The following is an 18,960-nucleotide window of genomic DNA, read 5'->3' on the forward strand; positions in this document are numbered from 1 at the left end:
CTGTCGCTTTCGCTGTTAATTGTGCTTTGCTGCCCACAGAGGCAGCTATCCAACCGGTGTTGCCTCTTTCGGTTTCAGGGGTGCTTGCAAGGGAAACATTCCAGCTCAAGCACCACTGAAACGAATGGAGGCTATGCAGCAGCATCACTACAAGGCGAGCTGTGCCCAGGGACACACACACACACACAAAAGCTGCACTATTTTCAGGGAGTAGCCAAAGAGGACTTGGGGTATTGGGCATTGCACAAGATGGCTCGGTTTTGACAAGCTAAAAACACGGGCTAGAGCTAATTGTAACTCATAAAAACAGGGACACTGATTATTATTATTTTTACCCTGGTTCAAGTTTTTAAAATGTCCCAAGAGAATTAAACTTTGTCATTTTAAAACCAATACCTGCAAAATTAGTAAAGCCTTTTACACTTGTCTATACCGTAAGGAAATCAGGTTCTTTAAAAGCAATGCTTGGATCCTATCTGGTATGCAACAGGCAGTGTGTGTGAAAACCTAAACGAAAGTGAAGAGTTAAATGACAACCAACGTATTTTAGCCGGGCCGTAAATAGTAACAAAACTTCTGGCTAGGATGGCGATTTGAGGATAGTTTCCTTCTCTTTCTCTCAAAAAAGTTGCTACCATTTTTAACCAACTTCAAGACGCACACAACACCCAAAGTAATTTCTGGAACTCAAAATAAAAAAATTCCTTTGGTATGAGCTTTCGTGTGCATGCACACTTCTTCAGATACACTTGTATCTGAAGAAGTGTGCATGCACACGAAAGCTCATACCAAAATAAAAACTTAGTTGGTCTTTAAGATGCTACTGAAGGAATAATTTTATTTTGCTTCGACTCAGACCAACACGGCTGCCTACCTGTAACTAGAATTCTGGAACTCAAGCAAGCCTTCTATTTTCTCCTTCCCCCCCCCTTCTCAAACAGCATCCGTTCCCTGGCCTACCAATGCCACATGACAAACTACTTCATTTCATCAAGGGGAAGCTTTGCACATGGGATTAAACTTCTGAGAAAGAAAGAAAAACCCATACATCAATCCCTGTCAGGAGGCCGATGCAAACATCACGCATGGGACTACTAAGCAACACATCTATCAAGTGTTCAAACACGGTGCTGGCTGGCACTGGAACAGGGATCATTCCGTTTGGAATTCCTGGTACATCTTTGCAGTGGACTACTTGGGGCTGTGGAACAGGAGGGCAGAATTACCACCTCCAGGATAGAGAATGGTCACCATTGGTTCTATGGTCCAACCTGTCTTTTTTGGGAGCTGTGTGGAGGAGACACCTGACTTCCTGGGGGGTATGTAAGGCAGGCTGCCAGACAACACACACCCCACCGACTAGTAGACTAGAAGGCAGGGCCTGACCTTCTCCTCCTCCTTCCCTCCATGCATATACAGGTGAAACTCGGAAAATTAGACTATCATCGAAAAGTGCATTTATTTCAGTAACGCAACTTAAAAGGTGAAACCAATATATGAGATAGATGCATGACATGCAAAGCAAGATATGTCAAGCCTTTATTTGTTGTAATTGTAATTATTTGTCGTTAGGCGGGTCAATTATAAATGGAATGCAATTAATGAAATGTAATAGCAGTGTTTATTTTTGTATTATTGTAACTATTTGTTTTATTCCTGTGGAATTTCCAAACGAAAGCATTTGTAAAAATAATAATAATAAGTTGCATTACTGAAATAAATGCACTTTTCGACGATATTCTAATTTTCAGGGTTTCACCTGTACTGACTGCACGGAGTGGGAGAGCAGTTAAAACAGCCGGTCCTCTTGCCCCTCAATCTGTGATCAGCAGAATGTATGAAAGGGGTGTCTATACACAGATGGCTTCTATCCACACAATCAAAGAGCTTGGTTGTGCAATGTCCCTACTCAGACTGAAGACTCCATAGATCTGTGCCCTTTCCCACACATTCTGCCAACCCCTGGAAAACAGGGGTGGGGGAGCAGCTGCATGAAAGTCAGGGATCGGGGCCAAGGGCCACAATTCCCTCCCTCCTCAACACACAGATGCGTTTCAAAGGGGGGAATCTGCAAATAAAATAAAATAAATAAAATAAAATCCCTGAAATATGTGCAAGGGATTTATGGCTGCTTTGCCAGTTGTAGCTGCTGCTGAGCATATGATTGTACATTTCCCTAAGCTATGTTAAGTTCATCATACAATGTCTCTTCTTCCCTTACAGAAGTTCGATCGCTATGTTTCAGACCAGTTAGGATACAACATTCAAGTAAACAAGGTATCCTGATGGATAAGCAGAGCAGGTTGGGTAGAAATGGGGGGAAATGTACTGGCATGTTACACAACTATACTTAAAAATTAAATAGAACAAACGTAAAATTATGGCGCGTGTGTACATTTGTTAAGATTTCTAAAACTAAAAGTCTTTTTTTTTTTTAAAAAAAAAGTACCACTTTTTGTTGTAGCGATGTCGTCGTTGCACAATAACTTATACTTAGAAGGAAACAAAAACTTCCCATCTTCCACAAAATATATATAATTATAACATCCATACTGATAGTTTAAGGAAACAAAATGTAAGCAAATATTACATATAATGTAGCAATCTTTCTGGAACTTTCTAAATCAGAATGTGGCGCCTCGGTTGAATGCTTGAACTGAAAGGTTTAAGCTTTTCCATATAGGAGACAAGACTATGAAAGAAAGAAAACAACCGAAAGGAAAGTTAACAATATTTCCCCCATTTCATACTGGAACAGTTGCAGGCGATATTCAACCAATAGGGGGAGGGGAATTCAGTGTCACATTTTATTGTATGCAGGCTTACAATAAGGTAATCGTGAAGAGGCGAAGACATGATTTCTCTTCCTGGGAGAGGGATCAAGCCAAAACTCATCTTTTTGTTTGGTAGGTTTGCTGAAGGGAGCAGCGAAACAGGCTTGTACTCTGAGCTAAACCACATGATCAACAGGTCCACTGTCAAGACTGTACAAGCTGCAGGTCCACTGTCAAGACTGTACAAGCTGCAGAAGAGACATAAATGCTCCCTAGATACAAAATCTTAACATGTCAGGGAGAAGTTCTGGCCACACTCTCTGGCATGAAAGTTCTCTACATGGAAGAGCTTTCCAATCTCTCCCAACCAGCAATCTCAAATGTCCAGTAACGTATACATCACATGATCATACCTTTCAGCTCTCCGACAGTATGGATTTGAGGCAGACCGTTCAAACCAACCTGGCTATTATATCCTCTGCTAATTTAATATAAAACATTTACATAGATTTTCTTTAAAAATATAAAAATTGCACACTGCCTAGTGCTGTGGCTGGATTATTTAAAAAGGACAGGACAGGGTTGTTTTTTAAAAATAAATAAATTACTAGGTGGTAATCCAAACCCACAACCTCTTTAATGCAGAACATGGTTAAAACACGGCCAATTATTCTTCACCACGTCTCTCGGAAGCAGCTACTTTTTGCAACCTTGCCTGGCAGGGAACAGAATCAATTCAATATGGATACGTGAGGATTTAAAGAAGGGGAAGAAATGGTTCCCAGAGATCGTAATCTAGATCAGATATCTCAGGCACAAGGAGGTGTCACTTAGGAGTAAAGGAAGGAGGCCAAGATTTTGTCATTTGCACGCTAGTGTTTTTCAATTTCCCTGTCCCTCAGTAGACTAGCTGGCGTTATTTTTCAAAAAGCTTGATTGTTTCTTTAGCTCTATATGATTTTTGGTGTTATCTATGTATTCCCCCTCTTGTTTTGAGCCCTGGATAAGAAAACAAGCAACGTTATATATCTCGGCTTCTCCAACATTTCATCATCAGGCAGATGCTATGAAGCAAGTCTTGTTTAAAAGGTGCTTCCAAGTGGCTAGAATTAGTCTTGATCTTGGCTGTTCAGGACCCGCTAAGCTAGGGATCGGGGAACCTGTTGCTTGCCACATTTGGCAGGACTACAGCTCCCATCAGCCCTAGCCAGCAAGGCCATTGGTCAGGCATGGTGGGAGCTAAGATCCAACATCATCTGAAGGACCACAAAGTCCTTCATCCCTGCTTGGGTTGGGCTATTATTGTCACTGAAATTTGTCTACCAGCCGATTGCAATTCCCTTGTGGTTTCAGCCACTGAAAATTATGATAAAGTGCAGTTCTGCCTTCTCCGTGCATAGTAGAAGTCCCCAGTTATTATTACTGTTATTAATTTTTTTAAAAAAAAGCTTCAGTGCCACCTAAGTACACCACAGTGGTTAAAATGCTTACACTGGCTAATGCATGTCGTAAGGAATAAGCCACCTGTTGTGCTTTAACTGCATATATTTTTAATTATCAAAACAGAAGGGACGGACCCTTCCAAAAATAAGGCGTTTACATTACCTCAGGAAACAAGGAGTTATTACTAGACCTGTTCCCCCATATATTTGCAGTGGCTTTTGGTGTACCAAACAGAATGTGTCTTAGGACAGCAAGCTTTGATCGGCTTTTATCGGCAGGTTAGTTCGTAGGTAGGTAGGGTGTGTGTGTGTGTGTGTGTGTGTGTGTCTCAACTTTAGAAGGCAGAGGCAAATTTTAAAATCAGCGTGACTGCCAGCGAAGGGCACACGCGTACATTTGCAGTTGCTACAGTAAAAAAGGGCATGGTAAAAGAAAAGTATTAAAGATAGCTCTTTTTCTGTCTTAACGAGCAGTAGGTTTATTAAATTGCAAATTAATCCCACTCTTGGCCCTCAGCATCTCAAAAAGCCGTGCATATTGAGGTTGCAACTTTATTTGAAATTGATTTCTACGTTAAGGGTACTGTGGCAATGAAGTCAACTAAAAACACGCGCCCATAAATTAACCCCTGTACACCCCTGATTAAAATTATTTAATTTTGCATCATTATTACAGCTAATGAAAATATTTAAGAACGCTACATCCTACATCTTTTAGCTGAAGGGCTCCTTTTGGTACCCACGCCGCTTCCATGCTGCCAAGTTCAGAAGTCTAAGGAGGAGGAACCTCCAAGCCTCTGTTCCTCAAGCCAGCTCCATCCCAGCTCCTAGTAAATGCTACGCCAGTGTGGAACTTGCCATAACGGCCTTTGCCACATAGCTGGGCTCTGCGTGTCGGAAGGAACTAAGCGACAGCAGCTTGAAGGAGCTCTTGGGGTGGGAGAAAGGTGAGAGGGTGTGTGTGTGTGTGTGTCCTCTGTTCAAACACACATTTTAAAGGACCGAAGCTCTCTATCCTAATTTGCACCGCAATGTCGTGGCCAAGCAAGCCATTTGCTGAGCGCAGCGACTGTGCAACCTCCGTTCACTCCGGTGGGGCGCGAAGTCCCTTCTTTAAGACGACAGAAGTATCAAACAGATGCAGAAGAACCCTGGAGCGAATGGGAAAGGCTGCTGCTTTTGCTCTAACCCTTTAAGACAGTCAAAGGAACTCAGCTGTGTCAGCATTCGCCGGGAGGTTATAATGAAAGTACATGGGTGTTTGGGTGCATATACATCGATCGACCAACAGATTATTCCAAGCAGGCTATAGGCTGCACATTCCCTTTTGCACTAAGTAAGAAGGTCCATCATGACAATAATAATAATGACAATAATAAAAATCACAACTAAGAACGGGGTTTTCTTTAAAAATAAAAAAGGAGCAGAAAACAAGCTTCTGCATGTGCTAGGAGGTTGGTGGTCTACCGCTTGCAGCCCTGAAATCCTACCTACTTGCCATGTCCCCTGACTTCAGAGAAGCCACCGGGCCAACCTAGCACATGCTTGATACATGTATTTGACAGTTCATTCATATATATATGTATATAATTTTTTTAAAAAAGAAAAAGAAAAAAGATTTTAAAATGTCACTGTAAGAATAATGATTACATCATAAAGTAAGCTGAAACCACACAAGGCCGTACAGAAGCACATACTACTAGGGAGCAAGTTTCAGAAACGCCCCTGGTATTAGGGGTCACCCTCTGAGCGTGGGGAGGAGCAGGAGGGGGAGGAGAGCTGGCTGGTAAGAGGTTTTTGCATGCCGGCGCGTAGATGGCTCAAGGAGAAGCTAATGCTTTGAAGTTGGGTGTTGTTGAAGGGTGGAGAGCTTGTCCCAGGAACTGCAGAAGAGCAAATGGAGGCAGTATGGAGGGATGAGGAGAAAATTAAGGCAAATGTAGCACAGGAGCAGAAGTGTTTTTTGCCTTGGTTCGTGATCTGTTCTCTTCCTCTCTCTCTCTTTTTGGTAATAGCTGCTTGTCCACGGAGATATGATGGCTGTCTTGAGGTTTTGCTAATACCTGATATCATGGATGACCAACAGTAGTCAAAACATCAACATTGTCCTAGGCTACCTGAGTTTCTCATGATGCAGGTGTATATCTGACATCCAAAACAGAAGTTGCCTGGAGGAGAAAAAAAGAAGGGGTGGGGTGGGGGCAAAGAAAAGGAAGACACAACATTAAAATCGGACGACTCACACAGAGGTCAGATTTCGAAGCCTCGTATTCTGTCCCCCAAGGAATCAAAGGTAGCAGGCACCAAAATGAAGGGAGGGGGGGACCCACAAACGGCTGACATGAGAGCAAGGAGCTGGCCGTTCCCGTCTGCTCCGAGACATCGTTCATGGATTTCTCAGTCAATATTCATAAACAAACAGAAAGCTGAAACGTCAAACTGCATTGCCGCTCTTGTCAACGGCACGGCTTTCAGCAGAACATAAGGAAGGGAGGGAGATGAGGCAGGAATGTCATCCTCAAAAACCCCTGGGCCCTAGATTTATAAATGCCTATTGTGTCTCATGCACAACACTCGAGATATTCCAGGATAGCGTCAAAACAAATATAAAAGCCGCACACACATCAAGCTCACAAAGCAATGAAACAGGGTAGGGCGAGAGAAACGATATTAAAAAGTCGAGCGCCATCCAAAGTCATTAGAAAGGGAAGCTTTAGAAATTGGGCCTGACACATCAGAGAAACAAAAGTGTTTGTGTACACTTTCCCAGGAAATCAACATTCCATGGAGGATGGAGGCTCCCTCTTACTGAGAGGGGGAGTCATAAGGAGACATGCACTCTCTGAGACGTGTGGGTCCTAGGCCACCAAGGGTCTTGGAAGGTCAAAACCAGAACTTGAATTTTGCTTGGAAATAAATCGCATGCTCCATGGCAGAAGAATGAGTCTTGGTTCCCCCTGCTTCTATCACAAAGCAAGCTTGCAGTGGGAACTCCCAAAGGGTCTTTCAGGGAAACCCAACGCAAAGCACATTGCCAAAAAACAAAGGTATTGCCCCACTGAGGAAGGCACCTCACTCACACAAGCCGCCATGAGATCTGCCGTCATTTGAACAATGTCAAGAATACACAAATTGATTTCCACTGTTTCTGTCAATAGCAAGAACCAGGCTTTGGGGATCTTGACTGCTTTTAACTATAGGGTTGGTGCTGCGCTGTTTTTTGCCATTAATAATTTGCATGTTTTAAACAGATTCTATGTGTGTACATAGTTTTAATTCTATTAAGGTTCAATTGTTTCTTAATGATTGTTTCTTCTATGTTTTTAGTGATTCTTCTTTTTATCTGTAAGCTGCGAAGGAGGAGGAGGAGGAGGAGGAGGAGGAGGAGGAGGAGGAGGAGGAGGAGAAGGAGGAGGAGAAGGAGAAGGAGAAGGAGAAGGAGAAGGAGAAGGAGGAGGAGGAGGAGGAGGAGGAGGAGGAGGAGAAGGAGAAGGAGAAGGAGAAGGAGAAGGAGAAGGAGAAGGAGAAGGAGAAGGAGAAGGAGAAGGAGAAGGAGAAGGAGAAGGAGAAGGAGAAGAGTGGCTGGGGCAACCCAGTCAGATGGGCAGGGTACAAATATCATCCGAGGCACATTACCCCAAGGGCCTACACCAGCCACTTTCTTGTCACAGATTTTACAGAAAACTCAACAAAATTTTGACAGAGAGTCACAAAGGAAGTTCTTGATGGGGCAGTGTATTTAAATCAGACCCAAGAAAGACAATGATCTTCCATGGACATGCTAAATATCCCCAGGTCAATCTTCGAAGGCTGCCAAGTTTTTTTGTGGCCAAGATAATTTTACTTGCACTTTCATTTGTTCTTTTCAAATGCAACCCAATTTCCGGAATAGCAGTTGGAAAGCAGGCTTTAATTCTGCCAGCTCTGTGATGGAAGAAAGGTAGGATTAAAAACCTACAAAATAAAATATAAATAAATAAGATACAGGCCGAACCCAGAAAGACCTCTTTTTTTTTTTGCCATGCTCTGTGCATCCTGTGTTAAAAAGTTGCTGCAGAGTAAACTTTTGCTTCTTTCTGCTGGCTTCGAGGCTATCCTTGGCTCTAGTGAATATTTGACGTTCTCCAAACATGTCAAAACCACAGGCAGTTAGCTGATAATATATGACTGGCCAGGTTCCAAATGACACCGCTAAGTAATAATGTTAGCAAACCACCATCCGAAAAGGAGCCCGTTCTGCCAAGGAACTGATCGTCAAATTTTTTGGGAACTAAATCAAGATTGAACTCAAGTTATAGCCCTCCTACCTCTTCTTCTTCTTCAGAAACTTTAATGGTATTATCTGGTGACTTTACGGGTTTCTGCGTACTAGTTCCATTCGTCTCTTCTTTGCCATGCTCTGCTTCCCACTCCTGTAGGACTTCGTCTATGTTAAAACGCCGCCGGTAATTTACAAAAAAGTTCTTCACCTGCACCACAGACTTGTTTCCAATCACATCAGAGATTGCCTGAAAATCTCGACCATATTTCCTGATGGCTAGAGAAAAGGAGAAGTGGTGTTAAGGTTATTATCAGCGCAATAATGGAAGCCTTTTAAGTTTAATAAATCATTATTACAGTGGAACCTCAGTTTATGAACACCTCGGTTTATAAATTTTCAGTTTACGAACGCCGCGGACCCATCTGGAATGGATTAATTCACTTTCCATTACTTTCAATGGGAAAGTTCGTTTCAGTTTATGAACGCTTCAGTTTATGAACAGACTTCCAGAACCAATTACACCCATGCTTCAGGTTAAGTACGCTTCAAGTTGAGTACTCCGCGGACCCGTCTGGAACGAATTAATCCACTTTCCATTACTTTCTATGGGAAAGTTCGCTTCAGTTTATGAACGCTTCAGTTTATGAACAGACTTCCAGAACCAATTGTGTTCATAAACCGAGGTACCACTGTATTGCTACAGGGAACCAGGCAGAGGGCCTTCTCGGTAGTGGCGCCCGCCCTGTGGAAAGCCCTCCCATCAGACGTCAGAGAGATAAACAACTACCTGACATTTAGAAGACATCTGAAGGCAGCCCTGTTTAGGGAAGTTTTTAATGTGTGACATTTTAATGTATTTTTAATCTTTGTTGGAAGCCGCCCAGAGTGGCTGGGGAAACCCAGCCGGATGGGCGGGGTAGAAATAATTTATTATTATTATTATTATTATTATTATTATTATTATTATTAAGACATGTGACCCTTGAATTTGTATTGTTGGGGCACTGCATCCTATGTTACATTACGTTTCTATCCTTCCCATCATCCTCTAAAGTGCTGAGAACAGTATGCATTCACCCCCATTTCATCCTCTCCACTGGCCCAATATCACCCATGTCCAGTATGGTGGGTGGGTGGGGGGACTGTGTGTTGGGATTCCTGCACTGCAGGGGGTTGGACTAGATGACCCTCGGGGAACCCCTGCCAACTCTACAACTCTCTGATTCTATTATCTTTGAAGAGGATTTTGCCCATGGTCACGCCAGGGGGCTACGCCCAAGGGACGGTGGCCTTCTCAATAGTAGCACACTCTGTCGAAAACCAATTTCAAAAATATTTCATAGCAAATACTGGCAATATCGTAAGGTAAAGCAGCACCCTCCTTATGGAACTCTCTGTGACTGGATCTGCATCTCTGAGCTTTCAATTCCGCAAACAACTTAAGGGGCAACTTTTCACCCAGGCTTTTGAGCCCTCTTGATAAATAAAAATATTTAAGAAGTGCAGCCAGCCCAGCACACACTCTTATTTTTTTATTTAAAAAAACCTGCACACAAAAAATGGATCTATGCAAGCTGCATGATTTTTGTTTTATCTCCAATCCCTTTTTGTTTCACTTTTCTATGCTAGCTAATGTTGTTGTTGTTTAGTCGTTTAGTCGTTTAGCCGTGTCCGACTCTTCGTGACCCTAGGGACCAAGAACTTGTAAAATATCAGTCAAACTTTACTGAAAATAGAAGTAAACAGACCCAAAGCACCACAACAAATACTTCTCCTCTCTGTTTACCACTGTTGTGGGAGACGTGTTACGCTGTGATCCAAGAAAGCGCCTTCTCTGCAGGGATGTTTTTCATGAGAAATCCTTCCCCTTAGAAGTGTGCTTGGCCTCAACACTTTCATCCAGTGTTCAAAACTCCCATTGCTCTAGGCGCAGTCTGCGACGGGGAATTTCATCGGCACGAGCAGTTTCTGAGCTCTGGGCGCAGTACTGCGCCTAAGATTTCAGATTAAAACTGCAGAGTGGAAGGAAAGGAGGACCTTTTTCTGCCTCCCCACTTCCAGCTACTCTCTGAAGACTGGAGAAGAGACCCTTTTAGGAATATTAGGAGGGTGGGCAGGAGAAGAAGGACTAGACCATGTGAAAAATGAACATAATAATTTAGCCGCAGTTCATTCATTTTCAGCTTTGTATTCTTGTTATTTAAAAACATCCCTGGACATTCCATTGTGGCGCCCATAACCTAGGTTTAAGGTGCCATTTAGCTCCTAGCTAAAAGTCTTTTGAGTAAATGTTCATAATTGTAAGGGTGTTGTTGCGGCTTCTCTTAAGTAAAGACGCCCAAGTCTGCTCTGTCTTCATTGTGCATAGCATTTACAGTGCAGAGATAGCAGAAAACATGACCTCGCAGTCACTCGCAGAATCCGGGAGTGGACGTTTCCGGCTACGGGACCAGCATAAGAGTTTGGGCACCCCGAAACGCTTCCTCCCGACCTTACGTTTGGTGGCACGCCTTAATTCGAGCGCCGGAAGGGGCTGCCTGCTCCCCTCCATCTCTTGGTCCTGGTGGCGCAAGGGCTCTCCAACATCGCCGAGCCCTGACACCTCCGTCCCGCTCACTTCCTGATTCCCCTCACCTGACCCACTGCTGCTGCTCTCACTTGGCGAAGTGATGGTCAGCAAGAGGGGGGGGGCTCCTTGTAGGAAGGCCCCCTGACAATAATGTACAGTGCTACAAATGTGTAGGCCTCTTTTTTCGCTAGCAAACTCCACCTGTGACTTGCGAAACTGCATTGGGCATCGCTACCAGAGGGGGAGCCAGAGCTGAGCTATCATGGAGAAACCTCAGCCGTAGATTGCAAACCAGACAGCCTCCCAACTACCGCGATGGTTTGCAGTAATAATAATAATAATAATGATAATAATGATAATAATAATAATAATAATTAGCGAAAGACCCCAGCGTACAACATCAAACATTTTACGGGGCATCATTAGAAGAACATAAAAGCACAGTAATAGATTGCATAATACAGTGGTACCTCTACTTACGAATTTAATGCGTTCCGAGCGCACATTTGCAAGTCGAAAAAATTTGTAAGTCGAATCCCATAGGAATGCATTGGGAGAAAAAATTCGTAAGTCAAAGCAACCCTATCTAAAAATTCGTAAGTAGAAAAAATCCTATCTAAACCGCATCCAAGATGGCGGACGGAGCTCCATTCGTAAGTAGAAACATTCGTAAGTAGAGGTACCACTGTAATAAAAATGATCATAATAGCTGTCTGTCCCCAACACCTTTAACAGGCCACAGGTTACCTAATGGCCAAAGGCCTGGATAAAGAGGAAAGTTTTTGCCTAGAGCCTAAAGACATGCAATGATGACACCAGGAGAGCCTCTTGATAATATTAAGTAGGAAAGTGGATAAATTCTCTCTGTTTTCCTTTTCCTTTTTAAAAATGTTTTTATTAACAAAGGTTTTTAGTTAACAAGGGTACATACAACGGCTCTGTTTTCAATGTATAGAGTCCTTTCTACAGGTCGGTTACATTCAATGTGAGACACTGCTATATACAAAATGCTATTCCAAGACCCTACAAAATCCCTCAATGCAATCAAAGACCAATGGGAGCATGATACAGGTTATGAAATAAACCCCACCCAATGGTCTAAGCCACCCTTTAAGCCCATCTCAGCCAAAAGAAGGGAACTCACTTTGAAACTAATTTATAGATGGTACCTAACACCTCGGAAGCTCTAGTTACAGGTAGGTAGCCGTGTTGGTCTGAGTCGAAGCAAAATAAACAAATTCTGAAGAAGTGTATCTGAAGAAGTGTGCATGCACACGAAAGCTCATACCAAAATAAAAACTTAGTTGGTCTTTAAGGCGCTACTGAAGGAATTTTTTTATTTTTCCTCGGAAGCTGGCACTGATACACCCAAAATGCTGGAGAAGTTGCACCACTACAGGATAAATTCTTTGTTATCAATGTGGGAGTTCTCCATCACAAAGAAATAGGGTGCCCACTATATATGGCAAACTACAACTCCCATCTTTCCTGATCTTTGATCCTGATGGCTGGGGCTGATGGGCTCCAGCCCACATCTGAAGGGCTCCACGCTGACTACCCCAGAGACAGAGAACCACCCTCCAATGCACAGAAATGGGTTTCTGGCACTATACCTTGTACAGCAAGAAGCTGCTCGTCGGTGGTCCAGCGTGCGTTGCATTTCAGCGTAACCTAAGTGCCACGAGAAAGAAAAGGAACCATTTACTTAGGTAACAGATCTGCTTTCAAACCCCAAGCCTGACAAGTGTACACAAATGAAAAATTTGAACAAATTGCTTGAGCTCCAAGAGGAAAACAGTCATTTGTTAAACAAAGTCCCCATTATTCCTCTGAGCGGTAAGAAAGAAAGAAAGAATATATTTAGTTAAACGACAGAAGCAATTCATTATCTGAATTAACTGCTGGCTGACAGCAGGAAAGAAGGAGGGGCTGGAGTGAGCAGCCAGGTGATCTAAGCTCAGGGAATCTCTCCCAGCCCAACCTGGAGATGGCAGGCACTGAACCTGGGACCTTCTCCATGCAAGGTAGATGTTCTGCCATTGAGCAATGGTGGCCAAGCCCAACTAGTTCTCTTCAAATACCACCCCAACCGAGTTCCATGCACCAAGCTTCATGTTAAAACTAGGTTTCTATGAAATTTTTATTTATAGCCCTCCTTTCCACCAAGAAGCTTAAGATGGCAGACGTGATTCAACCCTGCCTTTCATCCTCACAAGAACCCTGTGAAGTGGTTCGGCCAAGAACTTGTGACTGGTCCATGGTGACTCACTGAGCTTCAATGTCAGGCTCTCAATGTTATGCCTGCTAGCCTGGCTCCACTCCCTGACCTCACTTTTCATTTCACTTTTAATTTGTAGACCACCTTTGTGTATATTACAGCAATGTATATTACAGCAATGAAATGTGCAACAAAGAACACACACACTACAATAATCTGATCCAATACAGAAAGTAATAATAAAACGGAACTTTGAAATGGAACGACTTCTATCAAACAAAAGTAATAACAAAGTTATATAATAGTAAACAATAAATATTAATGTTTTGAGAGTTGACTTTATTACTTTGCAATAAATAATTACTATGATGAACGGGACATGGGTGGCGCTGTGGACTAAACCACAGAGCCTAGAGCTTGCCAATCAGAAGGTCAGCGGTTTGAATCCCCGCGATGGGGCGAGCTCCCATTGCTCGGTCCCAGCTCCTGCCAACCTAGCAGTTCGAAAGCACATCAAAGTGCAAGTAGATAAATAGGGACCGCTAGGGCGGGAAGGCAACCGGCATTTCCGTGCGCTGCTCTGGTTCGGCAGAAGCAGCTTAGTCATGCTGGCCACATGACCTGGAAGCTGTACGCAGGCTCCCTCAGCCAGTAAAGTGAGATGAGCGCCGCAACCCCAGAGTCGTCCGCGACTGGACCTAAAGGTCAGGGGTCCCTTTACCTTTACAGTTATGATGAATCAAAATAACTGCAAGTCACAATGCATAAAATACCACAATGCATACAAAACCATGCAGAAGGATCAGATTCAGTAACAAAGGCAAACAACGTATAAAAACATTTTTTTAAAAAATTCCCTAAACTCCTCTTGTCTCATATGAGAAAGTCTAGAGGGGGAGGTGGCTATACTCACAGGGGTATTCAATCTGTGAGTGCCAGGATCGTGACATGGTTTGTTCCCAATGTGTTTGAAGAAACCATAGTTTAAGCCAGGCATCCCCAAACTGCGGCCCTCCAGATGTTTTGGCCTACAACTCCCATGACCCCTAGCTAAGAGGACCAGTGGTCAGGGATGGTGGGGATTGTAGTCCAAAACATCTGGAGGGCCAAACTTTGGGGATGCCTGGTTTAAGCTAACCATAGTTCATGGGAATGTAAGATGAGCCTGTTGGGTCAAGGCCAGTGGGCCATCTAGTTCTTACAATGACTAACCAGCGATGCCTGGGGGAAAGCCTGCAAGGGGGACAATGAGCACAACAGCCCTCTGCCCACCTGCAATTCCCAGCAAGCGGTGCTCAGAGCCCAGACATAGACCAAAACTCTGTTTACGCAGAAGTGCACATAGACGCTCTGAATCTCTTCTGCGCGGCTGCATTGGAAGGAAGGGTGAGAAGAGAGAGCGTGTGAGCCCCAAGGCTTGTTCCTGCACTGCTAAAAAGGTGCAGAGCCCTTTTTCTCTGTGGAAGCCCTGCATTCTCTCCTGTTAGGGCAGGTGTAGGCAGGACCAGAGCCAAGATGAGTGTGGCAATTCCTGCCCACTATGTTTCCCCTCCTTGTGACCCTCCTGAAATTAGACTGAAGGCCACGTTATAGCCCTATGGGCTGCAAGCTTCTCAACCCTAATCTGGGATGATATGCAGGAAGACCCTGATTCCTCTCTCACACGCGGGCAAGATTGTTGGCACAATTATTATTTTTTAAATGCCATTCTGTCTCGAATATATATATATTGCAATTTCCCCATACGCCGTATGTTTTTGCACGTTGTCTTCATTTATATATGCATTTTTTTATGTGCACTTCCCTCTAATATATATATAATTTTTGTATGCATTGTTGCTGTTGCTGTTGCAGACTTGCATCCCAAAGTCTGGAGGTGAATTTGAAAGGAAACCTGTTTTTCAATCTGCATGAGGACTCATATGAATTTAGCACCGGTCAGCGCACATGAAACCAACAGACTTTCAGCACAACTGCCATCTCTCTCTCTCTCTCTCTCTCTCTCTCTCTCTCTCTCTCTCTCTCTCTCTCTCTCTCTCTCTCTCTCACACACACACACACACACACACACACACACACACACACACAAACACACACACCGCTCCTTTGGTTCAAATTCCATTAGGACATAAAGTTACCTCTGGCATCCGATATTGTTCGACTCCTCTTTCAAGTTTCTCTTTCAGAGCGCTGTTTGTTTGCTTGATATTCTGAATCTGAAAAGAAAAGCCTCGTCTGTCAATAGAGATAACAGAATAAAACACCACTTCCTTCAGATGGGGCGGGGTGGAGAAGCCCCTGCCTTCAAGCTCTGATCTGCAATTTTCTGAAACACTTTTTCCTTTCTCTAACTAAAACTTCCTACCTTTTTCTTTTTTCTTTTTCTGGTCAGTGCTGCTTTGAGGACTGCAGCTTCGCTTCAGAGCCAAAGGACTCCAGGGAAGAAATGAGAACTTTTAACTAATTTAAGAGGCAAGCCTGCACAAGATCTAAAAGAAAATACCCTTTTTCCCAGGGCTTCTTTACGCACACACACAAAAGCTAAGGGAACTGTTAAGTTTCAGATGTGCAGGTCAAGAGGATCTCGGAGACGGTTTGCGGGCCACGAGTCTCAGTAGGAAATAACTGGGAAAGTACGCCTGGCCTTTGAATTACAGAGAGTGTTTGCCCTCAAAGACCTTTTACGCTGAGAGGCAGCTCGTAACAGTTTAATGCTGACATTTAAAAGCAGAGCGTACTTACCTATCCCGCCCTTAAAAAAACCCAACAACACACAGCAAGAGAAAAAAGCTCGGTGTTTTAAAAACTAAAAACAACCACCATCAGATTATAGAACACAGAAGCCCTGCTTTGGAGCCCTACTGAGACTGCCAGTTTCACTATACAGTGGTACCTCTACTTACGAATTTAATGCGTTCCAAACGCACATTTGTAGGTAGAAAAATTTTTGTAAGCCGAATCCCATAGGAATGCATTGGGAGAAAAAATTCGCAAGTAGAAAAAATCCTATCTAAACCGCATCCAAGATGGCGGATGGAGCTCCATTCGTAAGTAGAAACATTCGTAAGTAGAGGTACCACTGTACTGTAGGGAAACATTAAAGAGATCGTGGAATCAGATACCAGAAGGAAATAATACAGAAACACCCATGGCTCCTTTTGTTTCTCCCCATCCATCTACTACCCCAAAAGTATCTAGCAATTCATCTGCTGGGAAGCAATGATAGAAGAGTGAAATCCCCAGGTCTGACCTACCAGCAATGCTGTTCTTATGCTCTTAAATCTGTGGCATGGCACCTCTGTGCATTTTGCTTAGCAGGAGAGGCGTGGAGAGAGATGACGGGTTCGCTGGCTGCCATGCTCCTCTTAATTCGGGGTAGGGAACCTGTGGCTCTCTAGGTACTGTTGGATTCCTAGTTCCCATCCCCTCTAGGCAACCTGTTCAATAGCTAGGGAATGAAGGGAGTTGGGAGTCCCAACAAAAGGTCCCTGGCCTTGATGGGGGGACAAAAGCATCGGCATTTACAGGTGAAACTCGGAAAATTAGAATATCGTTGAAAAGTGCATTTATTTCAGTAATGCAACTTAAAAGGTGAAACCAATACATGAGATAGATGCATGACATGCAAAGCAAGATATGTCAAGCCTTTATTTGTTGTAATTGTAATTATTTGTCGTTAGGCGGGTCAATTATAAATGGAATGTAATAGCAATGTTTATTTTTGCTTATTTTTGTATTATTGTAACTATTTGTTTTATTACTGTGGAATTTCCAAAAGAAAGCATTTGTAAAAATTAAAAGAAAAAATAATAAAAATAAGTTGCATTACTGAAATAAATGCACTTTTCGACGATATTCTAATTTTCCGAGTTTCACCTGTATGCACAAAGGGGACAAAGACAGCAAAAGTGAAGTCAGCGGGGAATTTTCAGTTGCTGCCATTTCTCCCCTGGGGTGGGTTCAGTGTTGGCAAGGCTGCACCTGCCAAGTTTTCAACTCCCACCCTTCATTTCCCAGTCCTTCGTGAGGCATTCGTAATCCACGCGGAGCCTATAAATATTTTGTTCGGCTTTTCAGGAGATTCCATTAAGCACTGGGGTTCATTTTTCTTACTTCAATCCTTTTATAGCTGTAGCCAGTGCAGGGAAAATAAAAGCCCGAAGTGTAATGCAAGATACAAACGTAGTAAAATTAATTAGGAAAAGGGAGTATTTGCTTTACTTAATTACTATTTGTTTGGGGTGAGGGGTTTATCCCACTTATCTGCGCACGGAACCAAAGCGCCATGAAGTGATTGGTATAAGCAAATGTAGAATGTGGCCAAACAAAAAAGGTTGCATTAACTTCCAGTGCAATTCTGTGCATGTTTACTCACAGGTTCAAGTGTATTTACTCATGGGATTGAAGCTTTTGTTTATATTCATAAAGGGCATAAAATATTTGATGCTCTGACCTCTAATTTCTATTATCCTGGAACTGGATGCTTGGCCAAAGTATAGCCCCTAAATTTTTATAATCAGTAATTAAGAGTGGTGCAACAGGCATACATCATCCAAATCGGACAACTGATAATTGGTTCAAGAGAAAAGGGAACAAAGCTACAAGTTCTATATGAAGAAACATGCTTCTGCATTTTTGAAAAAATCTACAAAGTGAGAGAAACCTGCCATTTTAAAAAATACGAATGCTGCTCAGTTAATCATGAGCGCAACCAATCAAAACACAGCCTCTTCTATTGCACTGATTGAGAAAGGCAATTGGAATTCTGCACCATGGACCAATCAGTACATACTAGGAAATGTCTGGGAGGAGCTTACATCTCCCTTGGAAACAGTTCACACCAGCCATTAGAGGAGTCCTGTCCCACACTTGGGCCACATTCGCACCATAAAGTGGTATCATATGGTACTACTTCATACACTCAATGTCTTCCCCCAAAGAATCTTGGGCCTTGTAATTTGTCAAGGGTGCTGGCAGCTGCCGGGAGACCCCTACTCCTCTCCCAGAGCTACAGTTTCCCGAGTTCCCTGTGAAGAGGGACTTGATGGTTAAGCCCCTCTGAGAACTATAGCTCTAGGGGGCAAATAGGGGGATCTACCTAGTAACCCCCAGCATCACAAACTACAGCTCCCAGAATTCTTTGGGGGAAGAAGCCATGACTGTTCAAAATGGAATCCTAGTGCTTTAAATATGTGTTGTGAATATATGTGGCACTTGAAAAAACAAACAATCCTTTTAAGGCAAAACATATTTGGGGAGCGAGTTGCCCAGGGGTTGCAATCATAAAATCATGGAATCATAGAGTTGGAAGAAAGCTGTTTTAACATAGGAAACTTGAAGATATGCAGAACGGCAGCAACCGGGCCAAATTCGTCACACAGTTCAGACTTGCTATAATGTGGGGTTTTTTTGGGGGGGGGTTAGAGAAATGTCTATTGTATAGGAACGGTATGGCAGGAAAAACAAGTGCTATCCTAGTTGTATTCCTGGATTTGAGAGTGTGGAAGATTGCTATATGAGTAAAAGTTGAAGTTGGGAAGGAAATCAAGTCACCAAGTATGCAAAAAAGAAAGAAAAAAGGGTTTTTTTGGCTGGTACAAAAATGTTCTCCAAACCAAAAAAACAAACCCGTCCAGAGTATAAGAAGAGTACAGAAGCTGTGATTTATAGAAGTCTATAGTAGCATCTTGGGGGAA

The 18,960-nt window shown here is 43.1% G+C and overlaps 1 protein-coding gene across 3 annotated transcripts in view; it reads right to left on the reverse strand.

Moving 5' to 3' along the window:
* Positions 1 to 924: 924 nt before the first annotated feature.
* The window catches only part of RCOR1 (REST corepressor 1), a 143,684-nt gene continuing 125,648 nt past the window's right edge, over positions 925 to 18,960 (reverse strand). For 2 of the 3 annotated variants that reach the window (XM_035105605.2, XM_035105598.2), the window contains exons 9-12: positions 15,403 to 15,480; positions 12,660 to 12,717; positions 8,524 to 8,753; positions 925 to 6,384 (exon numbers count right to left, since the gene is read on the reverse strand). In XM_035105605.2, coding sequence (XP_034961496.1) covers positions 6,343 to 6,384; positions 8,524 to 8,753; positions 12,660 to 12,717; positions 15,403 to 15,480 — 408 coding nt within the window. In that variant the 3' untranslated portion in view covers positions 925 to 6,342. The remainder of the gene's footprint in view (positions 6,385 to 8,523; positions 8,754 to 12,659; positions 12,718 to 15,402; positions 15,481 to 18,960) is intronic. The other variant, XM_035105615.2, reaches the window with a different exon arrangement.

Source organism: Zootoca vivipara, chromosome 1, assembly GCF_963506605.1.
Source record: "Zootoca vivipara chromosome 1, rZooViv1.1, whole genome shotgun sequence".
NCBI lineage: Eukaryota > Metazoa > Chordata > Lepidosauria > Squamata > Lacertidae > Zootoca > Zootoca vivipara.